This window comes from Artibeus jamaicensis, unplaced genomic scaffold (assembly GCF_021234435.1).
Source record: "Artibeus jamaicensis isolate MK-2021 breed Jamaican fruit bat unplaced genomic scaffold, CSHL_Jam_final contig_490, whole genome shotgun sequence".
NCBI lineage: Eukaryota > Metazoa > Chordata > Mammalia > Chiroptera > Phyllostomidae > Artibeus > Artibeus jamaicensis.
In genome coordinates, this window is record NW_026521861.1 from 121,893 (window position 1) to 144,336 (window position 22,444).

The window sequence follows — 22,444 nt, forward strand, 5'->3', positions numbered from 1 at the left end:
AAATCATCCTTTTAAACATCTACCAAATTCAGGGAAATAAACACCTAGAGTTTTAAGGAATAAACAAACACTTTTAACAACTTACTGAATTGTGACAATTTAGTGAGAATATACTGACAATTCCTGTAAACTAGTGGTTCCTGAAGTGTGGTCCATGAGACCCAGGCGGGGGTGGGGGTACTTTTCAGAGGGTCTGTACTGTCAAAACTTTTACACTTGCTTCATACACTTCAGTCAAAACATACTGCAGCAAATTGAAAGCAGATACAAATATGGGAATCCAGCTTTCTTTTATTAAACCAAATATTAAAGAGATTTACAAAAGTATAAAGCAATGTTGTGAGAACCAAATGTTCACTGTTTATAAAACTAGTTATTTTCCATAAAACATGGTATTTATATTAGCATGTCATGGGCTTTAAAAAATGAATTGATAAATATTTTAAATTTCTTAGTTTTTATAGCTAATATGGTAAACTATCAATAGACCCACATAAGCAAAAACTTTTCAGGGTCTCAATAACTTTTAAGAGTAAAGGGATCCCAATATCAAAAAGTTTGAGAAATGCTAATATAAACAATGTTATCACAGTCTATAACACTAGATTAATTTATAAATGATAAAGAACATATTCATGTTCACTACAGTCCTTTGCACAGAGGGATCTAATCTCTTAGACTAAATTATCTTCAACATCAAATATGGAACAAAGAAAGAAATCTCCAAAAAAGAGTTCTTTGTTGGAGGCACAGGGTATAGGCAATAAACTTTCATTTATTTTTCTCCAGGGGCCTTCTTGAAGCATACATATCTTGATAATACATCATAATGAAATATTAAAAGAATGTTCTCATAAACAAAATTTTTGTCTTGGAAAATAACCTATGGTATGAATACTGGTGTTTCAGATCACCTTCATAAAATCTAAGCTAAAGCATTAGTATCTGTCTTACAGTTGAAAACATTAAAGTCAAGAAAAAATAGGGGCAGTGTTTGTTTCTGGGAAAAAAAATGAAATTAAAGTTCAGTTTTAAAAGATTTATCCCAGTTAAAAAATTACAGTTTTGCAATAACAAAATTACAATGTTATAATTGTTTTATCACAAGCTTGTAATGATCTGATTATGAACTATTCATTTTGTAGGTTATCAGTTCTAATCTTGTTTTAACTTTCCCCTTACTCAACACCTAAACCAATTTCCCTTTCATGACTAGAGGTCATCAAGTAATGCAATGCAACCGGCTCAAATGAACTAAGAACAGAAGAACAAAGCACCTAGTGAAATCATATGAGTCATCTTATAGTCAAGCAATCACTTACATCGCTCATTTTGACACCTGTATTTTTATGTACTAGACAACACCTAACGTAAAATTTTTGTACTTAGTGGTGGACCCCAATACATTTTCACTGATTTGATACTGTTTTCATAGATATTCCTGAAAAAGTAGGGTTTGGGTCCTATATTTCTATATTCCTTTCATTTATGATTCAATGTCCATTGGTCAGAGCTTGTGGTCCTGAGAATTACATGCGATTCTCCCCCCGCCCCCACTAGCTCTGAGGCCATTCCACCAAGACCACAAAGGGAACTCGGTGGAGAACGTGACTACTGTTCATACACAATAGGCCTTTTGGTGAAGCAGAAGGATAAAGGCTATACCTCCTACTCTACTGACTTTGAAATGAACCAGATTTCTTAAAGCTGTAGAATTACAATATTTTCCTTGTTTTGCCAGATCTCCACGAAACCCTTATACCACGCTGTTTTCCTCTTTTCAGCTGTGTGACTATTTTTCTAAGCTTTATTACCCGGTAGACTGCCATTCTGTTGGTTATTTCTGTATAATAAAGGTGAATTTTTAAAAATCACCATTTAGATCCTAAAAAGCACTTTAGAGATAATTGCTCAACACACTTATTTTATAGCCCCATTACTAAATTTTTTGCATGAGTCTCTCATTTCTCCTGAAAGAATCATGCAGCCACTCCCCTGGTGTCCCAGGAGAGTAGGAATGGAGGCTCCCTGGTGGTCATTTCTAAACTTCAGAAACAGCAACATGAGAAACTCCCAGAAACAGTGACCAGATTTGGAGAACAGAGAAATAGGAAATGTGGTGACTCTCAAGTCAGCCTGAGCCTTTCACCCATGCACCATCAATCCCAGCCACCGCCACACTGCGTGTTTCTTCTGGTTGGAATGTCTCATTTAAACAAGAAATGCATTAGGAATAAGATGATAAGAATGAATGCAAATTGTTCTAGAACTTGAATGTAAGTACAATGAGTATCAGGTCCCTCAATGAATCCTAATGCCAGGGACTTTGTGCTTTATGGGAGTCAACCATATTTTACTCAGGTTTATAAATGAGCCACAATGGAGCCTTAATCCTGATAGCTTACACTGCAGATTTGGCTGATAAATATCATCTATCAATTTATTTGCAAATAAACTGATCAGTTTGTATAAACTGATCAGTTAATTTTTTTACTGGTCCCTTTGGGGGGTAAGGAGTAGCCTAGAAACATGAGGTTACAGGGAAGGGACAAGCATTCTGTGCCATGTAGTGCAATGATAAGTAATATTTCATCACTCCCATTCGTTATTTTTTTCTTCTTTCTCTTTCTTTTCCTTGTAATACTCTTGTTTTATTGGGGGGTGTCTTTTTCCCCCTCTCTATTTTTCAGAACCATCAGTGGCCCTGGCTGCTTTGATCCTTCTAAGAGGTAGCTTGTTGCTATTTCTGGAGTTAAATGTAACTTAAAACACAGGGGACAGTCCAAATCAGCAGGATCCCTTCGGGAAAGGGAGAAAGGGTGACACCTGCTGGACGAACCACTGGGGTTCTGATTCCAATTAGACTCTCCCTGGGAAACATACATGCACACAGAACTCCACCCAATTACACGGACACAAGGTCCCCTGGAGCACATCTATGAACTGTAGGAATCCCAGGTTAAGAATAATAGAAATAGCTAATCTTTATTAAGTGCTTTAACGCCAGATGCTTTACTCACATACATTCATTTAATCCTCACAACTACCCCAGGGTAGGGTATCATTATCCTCATTTTATAGATAAGGAAACTGAGGTCCAGAGAACTCCGGCATGTAGCCCGAAGTCACAGCTATTTAGTTGTGGAGTTGGATTTAAATTTAGGGGTATCAGAATTCTGATCCCTTGAGCGGTAATGTCTGCTTTAAATACATATTTATAATTCTATGTAGATATGACTTTTATATAATATAATTTTAGAATTTAAAATATGTATGTAAAATATGTAATTTTTTCTCTTATGAATCCCAATGATATTTCTGAAATATAAGTAAATAACAATTAACTCAAGGCAGTATGATAAAATGAGACATCTTAAATGTTATCCCACATGCTCTTAAAGATTCCAAATCTCCTCCTGACAGGTATTAAATCACCAAAGTTTTACTTTTGCAGAACAGAAGGAGTTTCACTGCTACACTGCCGCCGGTACTAAGGAAACAAAGAAACAATGGAATTAACAATACTAGAGCACGGGGATAAAGGAATGTTTACTACTCATGAGCTGAGACTCTGATCTAACTGGAAAGTTTCAGTCTCAGAACTACAAGGGCCATTCCAAGCACTAAACTTGAAAGTCAGGAAGCCTAGACTCGAATCTTATAAACCATATGTGGTATAAAACAATACTTTCACTTTTAGTAATTTCATTTCCAACTAGTAAAATACCTGAGTTTTCTTTTTAAAGATTTTATTTATTTATTTTTAGACAGGGGATGGGAGGGAGAAAGAGAGGGAGAGAAAGATTAATGTGTGGCTGCCTCTCTCGTGCCCCCTACTGGGGACCTGGCCCACAACCCAGGCATGTGCCCTGACTGGGAATCGAACCAGTGACCCTTTGGTTCAAAGACTGGCACTCAATACACTGAGCCATACCATCCAGGGCTAAAATTAATACCTGTTAATGTGGACCATCATGTACAGAAAACAAGAAGAATTAAAAGCATTCTTGTGCCTCATGCTAAACTTCCCAGAGAAAGATAAATTACACAGGCACATCTAACTTGCCATCCTCAAAGGCTTCTGCATACCAGTCGGGAGACAAGTAGAGCCAAAAGAGACATGAAAAGCTCAGAAGGAAAGAGAGCTGAATAGTCAGTAACAGAGAGGACAAGATAAAGCCACTGAAAACTGATACACATCTTTCAACTCTTTTCTTAGGTATCCGACCCCCATCTTCTTCCCTTGGGCTCCATTTATATCTTTAAACTGACCAGGCTTGACTGGCTAACAGCTAGTCAAGATAAGATCTACAGATTCCAGGGCCCAGCATGACCTTCGCACAGGTGACTCACATGAGGATCTTCCTGAGAATCTGGGAATCCCCTAAGGTGCAAAACACATTCAGAACACATCAGACTAGTCTTCCTACAGAAGGCATTCAGCAGAAAATTTCTCTCTTTCTAATATCTAAGGCTTGCTTGCATAAGATATTATGAAGCAAAAAGCTACTTCCATAAGCCACATCCTCAAATTCCTCAAACGTTGTAGACATACTGCATATTCCCACATAGTATATATTTTTTAATTCTTGTATTATTTATTTAATTGAATTAGGGTGACACTGATTAATAAAATTATATAGGTTCCTGGTGTACAATTCTGTGATACATCACCTATATATTGTATTGTGTGTTCACCACCCCAAGTCCACATAGCATATTCTTTTTTTTAAAGATTTTATTTATTTATTTTTAGAGAAAGGGGAAGCAAAGGAGAAAGAGAGGGAGAGAAACATCAATGTGTGGTTGCCTCTCCCATAGCCCCAACCAGGGATCTGGCCTGCAACCCAGGCATGTGCCCTGACTGGGAACCGAACTAGCAACCCTTTGCTTTGCAGTCCGGCACTCAATCCACTGAGCCACACCATCCAGGGTAACACATAGCATATTCTTAGACCCACAATTTGCTACAGGAGCCAGGTGTGAGAAAGGACAAGTCCATGCCATCCACATCCTCCGCACAGCTCTGGGAGAAGCCCTTTCTTCACACCCTGTGACCGGCCTGATGTGGCCACAGCCCTCCATGGAAGGTGAGTAGGCACAGATAAGGTTCCCTGCTATAACATCATGATCCATTTGCCTGCCTTCCCAACACTGAATAGTAAGGAAGTACACAGAACACAGGCAGAGTCTCTGTGTAAAGTGAAGTGCAAGAAACTCTCAAGATAGATTTTGAAATTAAGGTCAAAAGCCAATATTCCTTTCTTCTCACTGACCAAGGGTTAAGGAGGTTTGTGAGGTTTCTCCCTCTCATCTCTCTCCCTCCTTCTCTCTCTCAGGTGTGTCTCATATGTGCACAGGGTTTAAGAAACTAAGCCTCCCCTTTAGTGCATTACTCAGAAGAGCAAGTAGCAACAGTAATAACATATCCAGTAAATTCTACCATGTCGATGACTGCTCTCTGAGTCATCACGAAATTGCACTGGTTGTCGAGCATCACGGCTCGACACCGAGGAACACTCTCGGTGTCTGTGCTGACGCAGAAATGCATGCGCTTCATCAAGCACTTGTTGAAACAGCTCACAGTCCATCTTTAGAAGTTCTCACGTCTATCAGAGCACGAGAAGTGAGAAAGACTTGGAATGTCATTGAGACCTGGTTATGACTATTCATTTTAAACCGTTTCCAATTAAACTGGTTCTGATGAGAACCTTAATAACATTATCTACTGCAAAGTAGTAAGATGGGGCTATTTTACCTGTCTCTCCATTTCCACACACAGTTCCCACCCTACTATTATGCATTAGTAAACAGTAATGTGGTTAGCAAAGCCATATCAGTTTTTATGAGAAAAAAGATAAATATAGTCCGAAGTGCAGCTACAGCATGGGGCAGTGGAAATACTGGATTTGCAATCAGGTGATAGGACTCCACATTCTGAGGTCAAAACTCGTCTACAGGTAACATTGTTTGAATCTTATTTTCATCATTTATTAAATGCAGCTAATAATGCCTATTCTGCTACCTCCCGGGTCTGTGTTGTGGACCAAATGAGAATGCATCTGTGAGAAAATATTGTGGAAATCGTAAAACGCTACTAAAATATAAGGCTGTCATTGTCAGCACTATCTTGGTGTTGCTGAAGACCTTCCAAAGTCTAGACACTTAAAAAAATTGCAAAGAAGATCTAGTTGTCAAAATGGACCAACTCCATCAATCTTAACTTTAAAGTCTACTCCTACGGATCAGCTTACCTCGGTGGAGAGAAAGACTGTTGAGTTCTTGAGATGTGAATTCACAGATGCAGACAAACAGCCTCTCTCCCTCTTTCAGGCTGGGAATGGTCACAATTTCCACAAAACTACTGGGGAACTGCCCTGAAAATAAGAGCAAGCATTTCCAACACTGAAGTTTCTTTTTATGTCTGTGTACCAGAACAACACAAAAAAGTTTCCTGGGCCCATTTATAAGGCCCAATTAAAAAGTCAGTGAGAACACAAGAATGCAATTCATTCCAATAAGCATTTATTGAGCATCACTCTATGCAAGGCACACTACAGAGGGGAAAGTGAGTAAGTCTTATTCCTCAAAGATCTGAAAATCTAATTCAGAAATACACAAAAATCCAACTCTGACACCCAGTGTCCCAACACAGGTATATAAATTGCTATGGGATTTCAGAGAAGGGAGAGAATGGATCAGGAAGAATATGAAAAAGATAGCATCTGAGCCCTGGCTGATGTGACTCAGTGGGTTGAGCACTGGCCTATAAATGGAAAGGCCACTGGTTCGATTCCAGGTCAGGGCACATGCCTGGTTGCTGGTCAAGACCCAGATGGGGTGCGAGACAGCTGATCAATGTTTCTCTCACACATCAGTGTTTCTCTCCCTCTCCTTCTCCCTCCCTTCCTCTAAAAAAATACATAAAATATTTTTAAAAATTTTTTAAAGAATGCCAAAAATATAGCATTTGAGTCTAAACATAGACAGGGTTTTAATAGATAGTGGTAAAGAGACAGAGCCTGCCAGTTGGAAAGCATCAGAAGGTTTAACTGATCCCACCTTCTAAATACCTCTGCTACCTGTCCTCCACTTACCTCCAGACCCAGCACCTTGGTCCAAGCCATCAGCATCTCTCACCTAGACTACTGAGACAACCTCCCACCCCGCCTCCCAGCCTTTGGTTTTGCTCCTTCCTACCATCCTTCAATCTGCAGCTGTGAGCTTTCTAAAAATCTGCTAAAAATATTTTAAATCAGTAATAACTTTTTATTTAAATATTCCAAGGATCCCAAACACCATTTAAAAATTAAAATGTCAAAGCACTCCACTGAATAAAAGCACATAACTCTCATAGGGTGTCACAATTCACAATACAGCTTTTACTCTGACAAAGTTTATTTTACCCTTTATTACAAAGGCACAGAAGTCATCTGAGACCTCAGATATTTACCCCACTGCATATTAATGTTGCACTGCTATTGTACAACTTATTACAGTTATCAAAGCTCATAGTACAGTTTCCCAACAACTCATCAGGAAATACAGACTCTATAAATAACTAAAAGAAATACTGGATTTAAAAAGGCAATAAAGGCATAAAAATAGGGGCCTGAAAATTTCTGCAAGGGCAGTTACATTTCCTGATGGAAGTTAAGGCTTTAACTGTGAAAGTCTACTTCCTGCAAAAGGCAGAATGGACCCAGCTCTGCCAAAGAACAAAATAAATAAGCAACTTCTTTTTGGGAGGTGGGGGGCAGATAATTTTATTTTATGTTTTATTAAATTTATTGGGGTAACATTGGTTAATACAATTGTGTATAGGTTCAGGTGTACAACTGTATAATACATCATGTGTATATTGTTTTGGTATTTGTGTATTGTATTGTATTGTATTGTATGTTCACCAGCACAAGTCAAGCCTCCTTCCATCACCATTCACCCCTGCTGTGCTCTCTTCTACCTCCAAGGTACTTCTAACAAGCTAAAAAAAATACTTTTTGTAAGCTCCTTGTGAATGCAGTACTGAGATCATGCACAGATACTTCTATCATTCTGTCAGTTTCCAGTCTTTCAGAACATGGACTTTACAGGCCAGTTCGGAATTTGGTTGTAGACATCAAGGTGGAGGTTCCTACAGTGCTGCCTGCCCCAGGGTCTCCTTGGGTCTCCTCACTGGGGCAGGGCAGCCCCTATAAAAATCTTAAAGCACTTTAATGGTTTCCCTCGCCCATAACTCCTTACGTGGCATACTCCGTCCTCCAGGATCTAGCTTCTGCGCATCTCCCGGGAACCAAGCCCCTCCTTGACCACTCACGCTCCATGTGGTACCGAATGATTTTCAGTCCCTCTGTGTTCTCTCTTGCTCCAGGGGACTTTGAGCAAGCAATTCTCTCTGCTTATCCTCTTTGCCTTGCTAACTCCCAGTCATCATTTCTGTCTCAGATATCACTTGTACTGGGAAATAACCGATTATCTACCAAATGCAGGTTAAGTGACAACAAAGTCTGTTCTAAGGACTGTATAACATACATACTCCAACCCAGACTTACATAAACATATGTAAGTTAAGGATTGGATTTAATATAGGGGCATAGTGTGGGGGAAAGACTTCCACCCTTCCTTAAGCTAATTAATGACAGAAATCCGTGCTAACATGCATTTTGAAGAACAGAAGACAGCATGGATGGAACTGGAAAGCATTATGCTAAGAAAAATAAGCCAGGTGGTGAAGAAAAATACCATGTGATGTCACCTTTAACAGGAATCTAATCAACAAAACAAACAAATAAGCAAAATATAACCAAAGGCACTGAAATTGAGAACAACAGGCTGGCAGTGACCAGAGGGGAGAGGGGAAGGAATTCCAGAAGAGGAGGTGAAGGGTTTGCAGGAACAAGTATAAAAGACACATGAACAAAAACAAGGGGGGAGGGGGTAGAAACAGGAGGGAGGTGGGAAGGGCTGGGGGGTTGGGCTGGGATGAGGGTAGACAGCAGAAAACTGTACTTGAACAACAACTAAAATAAAAAAATAAAAATAAAAAGTAAAACAGAACAGAAGAAAGGAAATCAGGTGCAGGGAAAACAGGAGGCAGGTGCATAAGGGAAAAGACAGCTTTAATAAATTTAGGTCAACCATGGGTCTAGGGAGAAGTGAACAGGAGGTATCATGGTTCCTTTAAAAGAATGAAAGAAAGGGTGGAAAATGTTAAAAGAAGACAGCCAGATAAAACAAGGGGGAGAACACCTTATGTTCTGTAAATCACAGATAAAAACTAGCAGTGAAACACAACAGCAAATGACAAGGGGGGTTCCCAAAATATACTGCATGTTTTCAGAAAAGAAATAACAATGCTGAATACAAAGGATAAAAACTTGGGAAGGGATGGGAAAGAAATGAATAGAAAACTAGATTGGGAGCAGCTGGTATCTAACCATTTCAACCTTTTGAAGGAACCAATCAGGAGAGATGGACTGATAACAGACATTCTCTCCTTGCTGGCAGAAGTCACAGTAAATATATATAGAAATCATGAAAGGATTCTGAAGTTTTTATTGACTTGGGTTTCCCATTTAAGCTTTATTTTTAATAGGGAAGGAAGGGAGGGCTTGTGGTCCATTTTGTACATGAAGAATTATGAGCTTCTTACCTGTAACATCTTCCTTTTTTCCTAGAAGCCAAAATTCATCCACCACTGCCAACACCTCAATGACATCTCCCACAAAGAGTGGCAGTTCTTCTGAAACGCTAGGACAGAAGTCAAAGATGGCTCGAACCACTGAGCCAACCTCCATGTCTTACACCTGGAGAGAAAGGGCAAAAGAAATGGAAAACATAAGACGCTGTAATATAGATCTATATTCTGAATATTATAAAGTTTAAGATATAAAGGTCAAAGCTAGCAAATAAAAAATTTATGCTTAAAAATATCAAAGTAGGCCCTTGCTGCTGTGGCTGAGTGGGTTGGAGCATCATCCCATAAACTGGAAGGTTGCCGATTCGGTCCCTGGTCAGAGCACATACCCAGGCTGCAAGCTGGATCCCCAGCTGGAGAGTGTACAAGAGGCAGCCAATCAACGTTTCCCTCATATATCAATGTTCTTTCTCTCTGTTTCTCTCTCTCTAAAAGCAATGAAAAAAAAAGGTCCTTAGGTGAGGATAAAAAAATATCAGCCCTGGCTGGTATAGCTCAGTGGATTGAGCGCGGGCCTGCGAACCAGACAATCGCAGTTCAATTCCCAGTCAGGGCACATGCCTGGGTTGCAGGCCGGTTCCCTGCAGGTCAGTTCCCAGCAGGGGACACACGAAAGGCAACCATTCATTGATGTTTCTCTCCCTCTCTCCTTCCCTTCCCCTCTAAAGATAAATAAAATAAAAAATATATATATATCAACGTAGTCTCATTTGCTCTTTTTTAAAAAAGATTTTATTTCTTTTTTAGAGAGAGGGGAAGGGTGGGAGAAAGAGAGGGAGAGAAACATCAATGTGTGGTTGCCTCTTGCTCACCTCCTACTGGGGACCTTGCCTGCAACCCAGGTTATGTGCCCTAACTGGGAATTGAACCAGAGACCCTTTGGTGCACAGGCCAGCACTCAATCCACTGAGCCACACCAGCCAGGGCTCATTTACTTCTTTTAAAATAATAATTTCCTCATACATTTTTCATTTGATTCTTAAAGTCATTCTGGGACTGAAAAAAAAAGTGATATAACTGTGAGTAATAGAAAAGATATAAGTTAGGAAATACTGACTTTTCAAATATGCCCTAAGTGGGCAAGAAGGAAATTAACATTTTTCAAGTACCAGGCAACAGGGCATTTCAAAAATACAGTACTTGAAAAGCAGGGGTTTTAAATATGGCACTTCATTTATTCCCCATAACCATCTTAAATTAGTACACAGAGGCTCGGCAAGTTAGAAAACTTAATTTGTCTGAGCTCACGGAGTTAGTTCACGGCAGCAGGGCCAAGATTCATACCGAGGGCATCCTGGCTCCTTACTACTGAGACTGTGTCTGCAAGAAAGGTTTAACGAGACGTGAAGAACAGCAGCAGGACCACACCTCAACGGCTGAGAGTTCAAATGTACTGAAAAAGTACAAATTCATAAAAAGAACAAAGATGGGCTATGTAGGTGGCACCTCCAAGCAAGATTTTGTACACCACGCCAGCTCAAGAATGTGGGGTTTTTAAAAAGATTTTATTTATTTATTTTCAGAGAAAGGGGAAGGGAGGGAGAAAGAGATGAAGTAAACCATCGGCGTGCCCCTTGCATGCCCGCAACAGGGTATGTGCCACCCAGGTTATGTGCCCTGATTGGGAATTGAACCAGTGACCACTTTGTTTGCAGGCCAGCAGTCAATCCACTGATCCACGGCCCTTAAGTACATGTTTAAGCAATAAAAATTGAAGAACTAAACAGCGGGCATATGCCCACCTGTAAACAATCAGCCATGATTAGCTACATTTCTCCCTAGGATTTTTATAAGGGGTAGCCAAGGGTCCAGGACACAAGTCTATTTTTCTTTCTTTATTTATTTATCAAGTACTTACTTGGGTTTGGTAGAGATGAGGAACTATAATCACATCAAAAAGCACTAAGTACCCAATTACAAAAAAATAAGAGATGGCTATAGCTCTATTAATTTATAATCTAAGAAAACAATGGTATGGACAAACATGTCAGGCATGTTCAGTATAAATAGTAGTTCAGTATACTAATGCATAGTACCAATGAGATTTTAATGAATCTTGCATAGCACATATTTTGCAAAAACAATTAAATATTACATGTTTAATTTGTACTGCTGAGTAAAAACATCTTTGCGTTACTAGAACTTTTTTCTATAATGAGATGACTTGAGTCTACAGTGAAAAAGAGAAGTGGCTAGTTAACATCTCCCACATCCTCTCCCCTCCCCTACCACACATTTTCTTTAAATATTAGAAAAAAATCTAGCTACAATCATACACAGAGGAGGCAGCACAATGTGAATGCAAAGTATGAGGCTTCTGAAGTCAGAGAGACCAACGTTCAAATCCCAGGTCCACGGCTTATCAGCTATTTCACCTGAGACATATTCCTTAAATAAACCCTCTGAGCTTTAGTCTCCTTGTTCAGAAAAATGGAGGTAATCAGACTGCTGTAACAATCATTAAGAGGATGTTGATAATGTAAAACAATTATAACCATGCCTAGTATTTAATGAGCACTACTGCATGCCATGCACTGTACTATGTACTTCCTTCGCTGAGTCTTCACAACAGCCCTATCATATACTATCAGTTCCCATTTTACACATGAGGACACAGGCTCAAAGAGGTGACGTAATCTGTCCAAGGTCACACAGTTAAGTCAGAGATGAAAGTGGGAACCCAGATCTGTCTGTCTCCGAAGCCTAGGACAGGGCTGGTACAGTAGGTACTCCGTAAATGTTAGCAACTGTTACTAAAATCATTTCCATAATCAGCTACAAGCTCAAATCTGCCTCACTCATACGGCATCACTAAAGAATGTGCTATTTCAAGTGTAAACACTACAGAATTTACCATTTCAGCATGTCAAAACCTGGTTAACTTTCGACCATGTTTAAAAATAGACACACTACGTATCTCTCCACCTTCTGCAAAGGAAGACACTGCACATGACCTGTTCTGTGGCTGATGGATGCAAGTTCATTATGAAAACCACACATTACTGTGCTGTGTTGTAACATATAATATCAGTGCTGTTTAGCTTCTAAGTCTTTCTCTTTTGATGTCAGCCTTCCCTCTGCTATCGGTTTATCTCCTCTGTCAACTTTTCCAACCTCTTCCTAGATTGTTGCTTATAATCTACTAGGGGTTAGGGGACCACACAGATACTGCCAAAATTATTAAACATTCCCAGATAAATAAAAAGTAATCAAGTTCCAAATGAGAGGTTAACGGACTCTTCTGCACTGGTAAAATACATGTGTTAGTGCTAGAGTTTTTCAACAGTTATTTTTATGCGCTCGGAGGCCCTGTTCTTAGTTTCTGGCTGTCTTCCAAAGGGCTGAAGTTGCCAGATGTCAGATTTCCACATAAGGGTGGTGTCATAAATATTTTTTTCTAAAACAAACATAGTGTTTTGCAAACTTCTTAGCCATCTATATGTTATTAAAACCACTCCTCAAGATTGGGACAAGGTGGGTATTATTTTCCTTCTACTACATTTTCTCAAATTCTATCTCATAATCTGACTAAATACACACCTCATTATCTAAAACATTCAATACCAGATGAAAAATGAGTATAAGCCCTTTAGCTCTCTGACTCAGAGAGCTACCCTATCACACAGAGGAGTAACCTTTGCCATCTGACAGAGTAAAGGCTTCTCCCTGAGAAGGTCATTGCTCCACCAGAAAGTGACTAAGAAGCAGAGGAGGGTCTGGCTTCACAAATATGCTTACTGACTGACCTCCTACCCTATTAGAATGAGTGCATAATCGCCAGCGCATACACACCCTGGAAGGGCGCTGAAGTCAGAGCCCGGCTAAGTTACAGGATTCAGGCATCCAACCGGGAAGGAGATCTTACTGTCCTCTGTTTCATGTGAAATGTCAGGAATTTCACCTCAGTCTTCTCTATACATAGAATACACTATGAAAAGCAACTATAATTGTTCCTATCTGGCCCATTTTAGAAGCCTGAACATATAATTTGAAACAACCAGGAATAGCTTATAAGCACACAGATGCGCTGAGAGACAGCAGAGGGAATAACCGCTCGCGTGGCATGGGTCAGGGTCATCAGAATCCTGCCATGAAAACACCGCCTTCTCGTGCTGGTGAATGCATGCATGTCCACGTTTGCAGAGTCATTCTGCACTGGAGAATTAAACATCCTTAATGCTCCGAACGCTTGTCAAATGTAAAACTCTAATGGGAAAGAGACTGTTGCCTATTTTGTTCACTGGCCTGAGGCAGTGCTTGGCACATACGACACTCAAATACTTGGTGAGCAAATGATTTATTCAACTTTAGGAAAATACGTGAAACGGTTCATATCAAAAGCTCGACTTCCACTTATCTAAAACCAAACCATCTCTTATCCACAGATGGTTTTACCTTCCCACTTGCAGAACAGTGTCATATAAATCTTCCAGATCAGCCATTAAAATCTGAGACTTCTTCACTTCCTCCTCTGCAACCCACAGATGGCACACTAATGGCAACTGTTACCATCTGAGAACCTACCGGTTCCGGACACTGAGCTGGGTGCTTGCATCATCGCAGCAGCACAAGGTAGGGACGGGGCAGTAGGGCCAGGATGCATGGGCTCAAATCCTAGGGCCACCACTGAGCAATACACTGAACTCTCCAGCAAACAGCTAAGCCAGAACCAGAACTCTGGGCTGTCTGACTTCAATGCCCATGTTCTTTTTACTGTAAACATTGCTTCTCTTAAATCTCACTGATTTCTCCTTCAAAAGCTTCTCAACTTTCACTCTCCTCTCTCTGGTCCTCCAACATTTTATTATGAAAAGTTTCACTGATGTTAAAAAAATGTTTCACCCACCTCCTGGACTCTACCATTATTACCTTACTGCAGTTACTTTATCACTTATCATCTTTTGATCCATTTATCATTCTGTGTTATTTCTAATGCATTTTATTTTTGATGCGATTAAAAGTAAATTACAGACATTTCCATATTTATCTTAACTAGAGTTGATTATTTGTTTATAGGGTTTTTTTTTTTTTGAAGTACCATTTTCCTCTCTTCTTGGCCAAAGATATAATTCTTTTCTCCCCACTAATCTGTCAATAAAACTAGTTAATCTTTTTTTTTAATTTTTATTTTATTGATTATGCCATTACAGTTGTTCTATTCCCCCCCTTCATTCCCCTCCACCCTGCACCCCCCCACCCCTACCATTCCCCCCCTTTAGTTTATGACCATGTGTCTCAAATTCTTTGGATTCTATATTTCCCATACTATTCTTGCCCTCCCCCTATCTATTTTCTACCTACTGTCTATGCTACTTATTTTCTGTACCTTCTCCCCCCTTCTCCTCCCACTCCCCTGTTGCTAACCCTCCATGAGATCTTCATTTCTATGGTTCTGCTCCTGATCTAGCTGTCCTTTTAGCTTGCTTTTGTTTTAGGTGTGGTTGTTAATAACTGTGAGTTTGCTGTCCTTTCACTGTTCATCTTTTTAATCTTCTTTTTCTTAGATAAGTCCCTTTAACATTTCATATAATAAGGGCTTGGTGATGATGAACTCCTTGAATTTGATCTTATCTGAGAAGCACTTTATCTGCCCTTCCATTCTAAATGAAAGCTTTGCTGGATAGAGCAATCTTGGTTGTAGGTCTTTGGATTTCATGACTTGGAATACCTCTTTCCAGCCCCTTCTTGCCTGTAAGGTCTCTTTTGAGAAATCAACTGACAGTCTGATGGGAACTCCTTTGTAGGTGACTGTCCCCTTAGCTCTTACTGCTTCTAGGATTCTCTTCTTCATTTTAATCTTGGCTAATATAATTATGATGTGCCTTGGTGTGTTCCTTCTTGGGTCCAACTTCTTTGGGACTCTCTGAGCTTCCTGGATTTCTCGGAAGTCTATTTCCTTTGCCAGATTGGGCAAATTCTCCTTCATTATTTGTTCAAATAAGTTTTCCACTGGTGGCTGTGCCTTTCCCCCTTCTGGTACCCCTATAATTCGGATGTTGGAGCGTTTAAAGATGTCCTGGAGGTTCCTAAGTCTCTCCTCATTTTTTTGAATTCTTGTTTCTTCATTCTTTTCTGGTTGGTCATTTTTATCCTCCTTCTGGTCCACTCCTTTGATTTGAGTCCCAGTTTCCTTTCCATTACTATTGGTTTCCTGTGCATTGCCATTCATTTCTATTAGTTTAGCCCTCATATATTCCTCTAATTTGTGACTAAAATCAACCAGTTCTGTGAACATCCTGATCACCAGTGTTTTGAACTGTGCATCGGAAAGTTTTGCTATTTCTTCGTCACTTAGATTTATGGGCTCTGGGGCTTTGAGATCTTCTTGAGCCATTTTTGGTCTGTTCGCACCCATTAAGTATGAGGAGCAGAGCCTTAGGGGTGGGGCGGGGCCTCCAGGGCGAGGTCGCTGGGTTGTGAAGCTGTATGTGGTGTTGGGGTCAGAGTGGGGAAATGGTGTCCCCTTCTCCTGCTTCCTGCTGCTGGGTGAGGAGCGAAGCCTGAGCTGTTCACCAGGGTAGGGTTGCTCAGATCGCTGGGTTGTGACACTGTATGTGGGGGCGGGGTCAGAGCCGGGAAATGGTGGCCGTCTCTGCTGCCTCCCGTGGCTTGGGACCTGCTCGGTCCTGTCTCACTGCCCACTCCTCATGCAGGAATGCGCCAGCACAGTCAACCCTGTGCCCTTCACCGTCTCCGGATCCGCCCGCGAGCCTGATTCCGTCTGACCGAGTTTTCCTGTGTAACCCCGCTCCGCCAGCTGCTGGCTTTGCCCCTCTTACCCGTCAGGCTGAAGAATTCGTTGTTATCGGACCTCCGAAAAGTTCAATTTTCTGTGTTCTGGCTGTGTTTTCTGTTGCTAATATTTTGTTGTCTCTAAACTTGGTTGTGGGAGAAAGCACGGCGTCTCCACCTATGCCTCCATCTGGGCGGAAGTGAAACTGGTTAATCTTTTAAACTGCCGATTTTTACTCAGTTGCTTAAGAATTTACAAGGTCTTCCTATTTTCACATATTCAACAAATATTGATCAAGCCAAATGGAGTCAAACTCCCAGACAGACTAAAAATTTGGCTCTACTGGGTAGGCTAATCATCTGATGACCCTTTAACTCAGTATTCCTTAAATATTTATTCTGTAATCCTGTTGGTGGCTGACGAGAGCATTTAGACTCTTTCCTCTATTGTCCTAGGCGATTGGACTCCTATCCCAAAGTATTGTATCTATTCCACATAGGAAGAAAGAAAACCCCGTGGATAACCTGACCACTGACCACTAATCTTAGAAGGAGACTCTTAGGCTTACCTTAAAGAGGGAGACTGACTTGAGGAAGGCTATAAACCATATTCTGTCTTGGAGGGGCATAAAATATGCTAGTATATCAAACACTGAGACAATCTAGCCTAGAACATCTTTACTATAGTACGTCTAAACTTGTCCAGCACAGAGTACACTTTTTTCAAGCCAAACTTCAACTTTTTAAAACTGTATCCCACCACATTTATCCATAGTTCTTAGTGCAGGCCTACCCCCAAAAAGACAAATACTGTGTAAGATCAGTGACGGGAGGTATCAAGGGTGGTTACCAGGGAGTGCAGGCGGGGGGAAATGGGTACAACAGTTTCAGTTTGAGAAGATGAAACAAGTTCTGAAGATGGGTGGTGGTAACAGCTGCACTTAACGTGAGTGTACTTAATGCCACAGAAATGTGCCCTTAAAATAGTAAATTCAATGTTATGTACAAGTATATATTTACCACAATAAAAAGATTAAAAACAAAACTATGTCATAAAAGATGTGAGAGTGTGAAGAAGGCCTGGGAAACTTCAGTAATTTTTAATCAACAGCATATCTACAAGTCTGGACGTACTTTACCAAAACACTCCTCCTGAGATCACAAACTATAAGTGTTTCCCCTAACAGATACCGATATCAAACAACATAGTGAGTAATTTCCCATGCAGCCTTCTGAGAAAAGATCTGAACCTGGGGCAGGTTCGCTAAACGATAAGCATGTGCTGTGTCTTCCACTTCCCCTCCTAGGTCTGTCCTCCACCTTCTGCGCTGCCTGCTCTGTGCTCCCCAAGGCTGATGGTTAAGAACTGCACCCAGGGGCTCCCTTGCCTCTGGCTCCCAGTTGGGTCCAGCCAATGGGTAATACCAGCAGGAGATCTAAAGGCAGAGGGTGGTGAGATTGGGGCATTTAGTCCCCTGGCTCCCTCCCTGCTGGGCTGTGCATTGGCAACACCCACAGGAGGCCCCCACAAAATAGCTCCTCCCCTCAAGTCAGGTCCCGCCCCCTGCCCCTCAGGCCTGGGGTGGCTCTCCTGCTAGCCAGTGCAATTCTTTGTTATCTTCCCTGAACCTGCCCATTCCATGTTACGTAGGACCACCTCAAATTAACCAATTTTGGTATGCCTTCTACATTCTGCTGGGTCCCTGATGAATACATGCCCAAAAGGATTCTTGGGATTTATGAGAACTATATATTAAAAACATGAGAATATAGGAAACTACAAATTAGTTTCCTAAATCTACCAATCTAAATCCAGGTGAGAAATAAGAGCTACAGATAAAAATTTTAAAGGCTTTAAAAAATATGTAGAGCCCTGGATGGTGTGGCTCAGTGGATTGAGTGTTGGCCTGCAAACCAAAGGGTCACTGGCTCAATTCCCAGTCAGGGCACATGCCTGGGTTTCAGGCCAGATCCTCATTGAGGGGTGCATGAGAGGCAACCACATACAGATGTTTCTCACCCTCTCCTTGTCCCTCCTTTACCCTCTCTGTAAAAGTAAATAAATAAAACTTAAAAAAAATAAAATAAAAAGCTATGTAGAAAGATATTGAAGCCTGGGTTTCCCCAAACCCCACCCCAACCCCCCAAAAGTTAGCCCACTTTTGATGAATTTGGTGCATAAGACCATAAATTCTTATTTTGAAATGCTGAGCAATCCATTTTACTACTAGGAAAGTAGGACACAATGTGCGAGAGTTCTGCAAATTTACTACTCTCTTCAAAACGCAGTAACACCACCTTCTGCATTCCTCCTAATGCCACCCAGCTTGCAGCACAAGTGTAAATGTTGGACTCCCAGGAGAACGTTGGCTTAACTGGAAGAGCACAGACTGCAGCCTCTCCTCTCCCATCTGCTCCTACAGAACGGGGCGGGAGCGCAGGGGAACATCTCTGCCTCCCAGGGGAGAGCAGGGGAGGAGGGTGCTCTTCGCGGGGACTCTGGTTCCTTCAGAGGAATGTGCTTTCTTGAGCAGCTGGAAATTTCCGCGTCTTGGAACTGAAATCTCCAGAAAACATTACCTTTTTATGGGAATGGGAATCCATTTTTAGAATGTCAAGGCTTAGCAATTTAACCTAAGTTAGCAACCTAACCTAAGTTTAACCTAAACTAAGCAACAGCATAGTTTTCTTATTCTTAACAATATAGGACTAAAAAGAACAGTCTCTTTCCTTTGTGTGAAAGGATAAGAGGTGTCGGAAAATGAAGTCTAAATCTGTTTCAGGAAGGAAATGAGAAAAGTGAGGAAAACAGCATTTCCTCCTCTGATTTATGTCACTGGAACTCATTTTGGACAGAAGGTCAGCGGTCACTAGCAACAGGGAAGGAGGAAAAGTAGAACCAATCTAGGTGGTGCCCCCCACCCTCCCCGGAGGCTGAGGGGCACAGCCTGGCCCAGGGGTCCTCAGGCAGCCTCTTCTGCCCACTCGTGCTCTCCTGATGCCAGCAGCACTGACTCACACTCACACTGAGGTGACAGGCTATGAAATGTAGGACTGCCAGGAGAAAATGAAAAGCCTGTTCTGACTTAGGTGGCGCAATCAGAGAAACGAGGCAAGAAAAGGAAAGGAATCTGCTATCATAAACTGTGGTAGAACTTCCATTAGATTTTGCTTCTTCCAAACGTCCCTAGTTGGAAGGCAGTAATTTCAGCAGAGGGAACAAGATATACATCAGTTTCTGCCATTCATAGAAAGGCCCATCAGTCCTTTCAGGATTTAATCTAAACAACTCTTATCTAAAACATCCAAATACGTACGGGTTTAAATGAAGGAAGTTTCAGGACTGGCTTTTATGGTATAGTTGTTTAAACCTACCTCAGGATTCCACCCTCACCTCCCATCCCCACATTAAGCTGATGTTTTTAAGCTACTTTTTGTTTCTAAATCTCCACATCACTTTCGACTTTTTTGACAAAACTGACATTGGAGGAAAAGTCCCAAGACTAAGTTCCCAAGACCTGCCAAATTTGAAGAAATTTACATTAAAGAAACATTTTCAAATAGGTCAATCTAACAGTTCCTCAACTCCCCTCTCAGATTCACATTTCTTATGCACGAATTTCAATTACGGGAGGAAATTTAAGAATCGCTGACTCATAAGTAAATACATGGGACATGTCTAAGCTAAGTAGCTCAGTGACACACTAAAATGAACAGCCCCCTATGCTGTGCAGTAACAAATGCCCAGATGATACATACAACAGCAGTTGCAGAGGTGCAGATTAAGGTGAAACTCTAAAATGAAACATGAGGGTGAGGCTGCATACAGCAAGAAGCACAACGAACATGTGAAAACAGGCAGTGTTTAGGACAGTTTCCAGGAAAGGCCAAGGAATTCATTAACCCGTCATGCCAAGCTGTAAAGATAAATGCTACAGAGAGCAGGGAGATAGACATCTTGTTTCTTCTCCTTATCTGTTTGAAGTACAACCTAGTCTTTCTGCTAAAGAAGGTTGTGAGGGACATGAATTTCTCTACCCTTTGGCCTATCTTACAGTGTTCAAGTAGCCTTGGTATTTTAGAAGGATCAGGAAAGGAACTCAGAAAACTAAAAATTCAGAGGAAGAAAAATAGGAGGAAAAAAATGGCAACTGGTGTTTAAAATAACTTCATCCTCAGGGTGGGTGATTTAGAGCATTTTAAGGAGCACCAACATCCAAGTGCCACAGAAGGCACTGCAGCTTACACAAACAATGGACATAAACTGAAATTTGTCATGTACGGGAACTAGGAAAGAACTTGGAAAGAAAATGTATATGCAGAATCTTCCAGTTTCTATTCAAATGAACCAGAGAGTTATGCTAAGACACAGCAAACCTAATGAACTGTGGCTTCCTTAGACAGTGTCAAGAGAAGGATTTGATATCCTAAATCAGGATGTTCATCCCTAACACTCAACAGTAGAAAGGTTCACCCGATATACAAGATCTGTCTGGCAGAGAGGAGGACTGACAGTATGACGTAAAGAAAATAATGTATGTATGTGGATGTCAGATATAGGCCTATTCAAATTTTCCATTTCTTCTTGTCTTAGTTTTGATAAGTTGTTTTTTGTTTTTTGTTTTCAAGAAATTGGTGCATTTAATCCAAGCTTAAGTTTGCTGCTATAACGTCGTGTAGAATATTCTTTATTCAACCTTTTGAATCTATAACCTATAATAATATCAGAAAAGTGTATTTTCTCTTCTTTGTCTTAGTCTTGCTAGGGGGTTATCAATTTTATAATCTTTCCCAAGAACCAACTTGCAGTTTTCTGAAATGCCTATTGTCTGTTTTCTATTTCCCTGATTTCTTCTTCTATTATTTTTTACTGTATCTTCTTACAACATTAGGTTTTTCTTTCTCAGTCCTGTAAATATTTATGTAACAGATTTTTAAACCCTTCTTTTCTGATAGAAGCATCTGCAGTTATGAATCTCCTAAACACTGCTTTAGCTGTATCCCACAGATTTTAATGTAGTACCTTCTATCTCACTCAACTAAAAATATTTCCTAATTTGTCATATGATTTCTTTTTAATTCTGGGATATTTAGAAATGTGTTATTTACTCTGCAAATATTCCAAATATCCAGAGCTCTTTCTGTTACTAATTTCCAGTTTAATTCTGCTGTGGTCAGAAAACATACCTTGCATTATTTTAATTTTGTATTGCCCTGTTTGTGCTCTTAGTGAGTGGTTCATGTGCATTTGAAAAGAATGTATATTGTGTAGTTGTTGAGAACAGTGTTTTATAATTATCAGGTTAAGGTGATTGGTGGCATCATTCAGATCATATATATCCTTGCTGATTTTTAAATCTAAGTAAGTACTAAGAAAAGGATGTTGAGCCCTGGCTGGTAAGGCTCAGTGGATTGAGCACTGGCCTGTGAACTGAAAGGTCACTGGCTCAATTCACAGCTAAGGCATATGCCTGAGCTGCAGGCCAGGTCCCCAGTTGGGGGTGTGCGAGAGGCAAACAATGTACGTATGTTTCTCTCACACATCAATGTTCCTCTCCCTTTCTCCCTTCCCTCTCTCTGAAAATACATACATAAAATCTTAAAAAAAAAAAAAGAAAGCAGTGTTGAATCTCTAACTTGTATAGGGATTTGTGTGTTTTTGTCTTTAGTTCTGTCCGTTTTTGCTTCATGTATTTTGAAGTTGTTATTACATTAAACACACATTTAGAATTTTTTTTAATTAGATAGTTTTTTTTAATTTACTTTCTAGAGAGAGGAGAAGGGAGGGAGAAAGGGAGAAAGACATCCATGTGTGAAAGAAACATCACTGACTGGCTGCCTCTTGCATGTGGCCAGCAACCCAGCATGTGCCTTGACCAGGAATCAAACAAGTGACCTTTCCGTTTGCAGGGTGGACTCAACCCACTGAGCCACACCAGCCAGGGCTAGAATTTTTATATAATCCTGATGAATTAACCCTTTTATCATAAGAAAATGTCCCTCTTTAGTTCTGCT

General features: G+C 40.5%; 1 protein-coding gene across 4 annotated transcripts in view; it reads right to left on the reverse strand.

Moving 5' to 3' along the window:
• The window catches only part of DNMBP (dynamin binding protein), a 101,587-nt gene that overhangs the window by 63,140 nt on the left and 16,003 nt on the right, over positions 1-22,444 (reverse strand). For 2 of the 4 annotated variants that reach the window (XM_037166328.2, XM_037166327.2), the window contains 2 exons: positions 9,653-9,806; positions 6,255-6,377 (listed from right to left, as the gene is read on the reverse strand). In XM_037166328.2, coding sequence (XP_037022223.2) covers positions 6,255-6,377; positions 9,653-9,797 — 268 coding nt within the window. In that variant the 5' untranslated portion in view covers positions 9,798-9,806. Of the gene's footprint in view, positions 1-6,254; positions 6,378-9,652; positions 9,807-10,026; positions 10,126-22,444 lie in introns of those variants that run through there. The other 2 variants (XM_037166329.2, XM_053668434.1) reach the window with 2 other exon arrangements.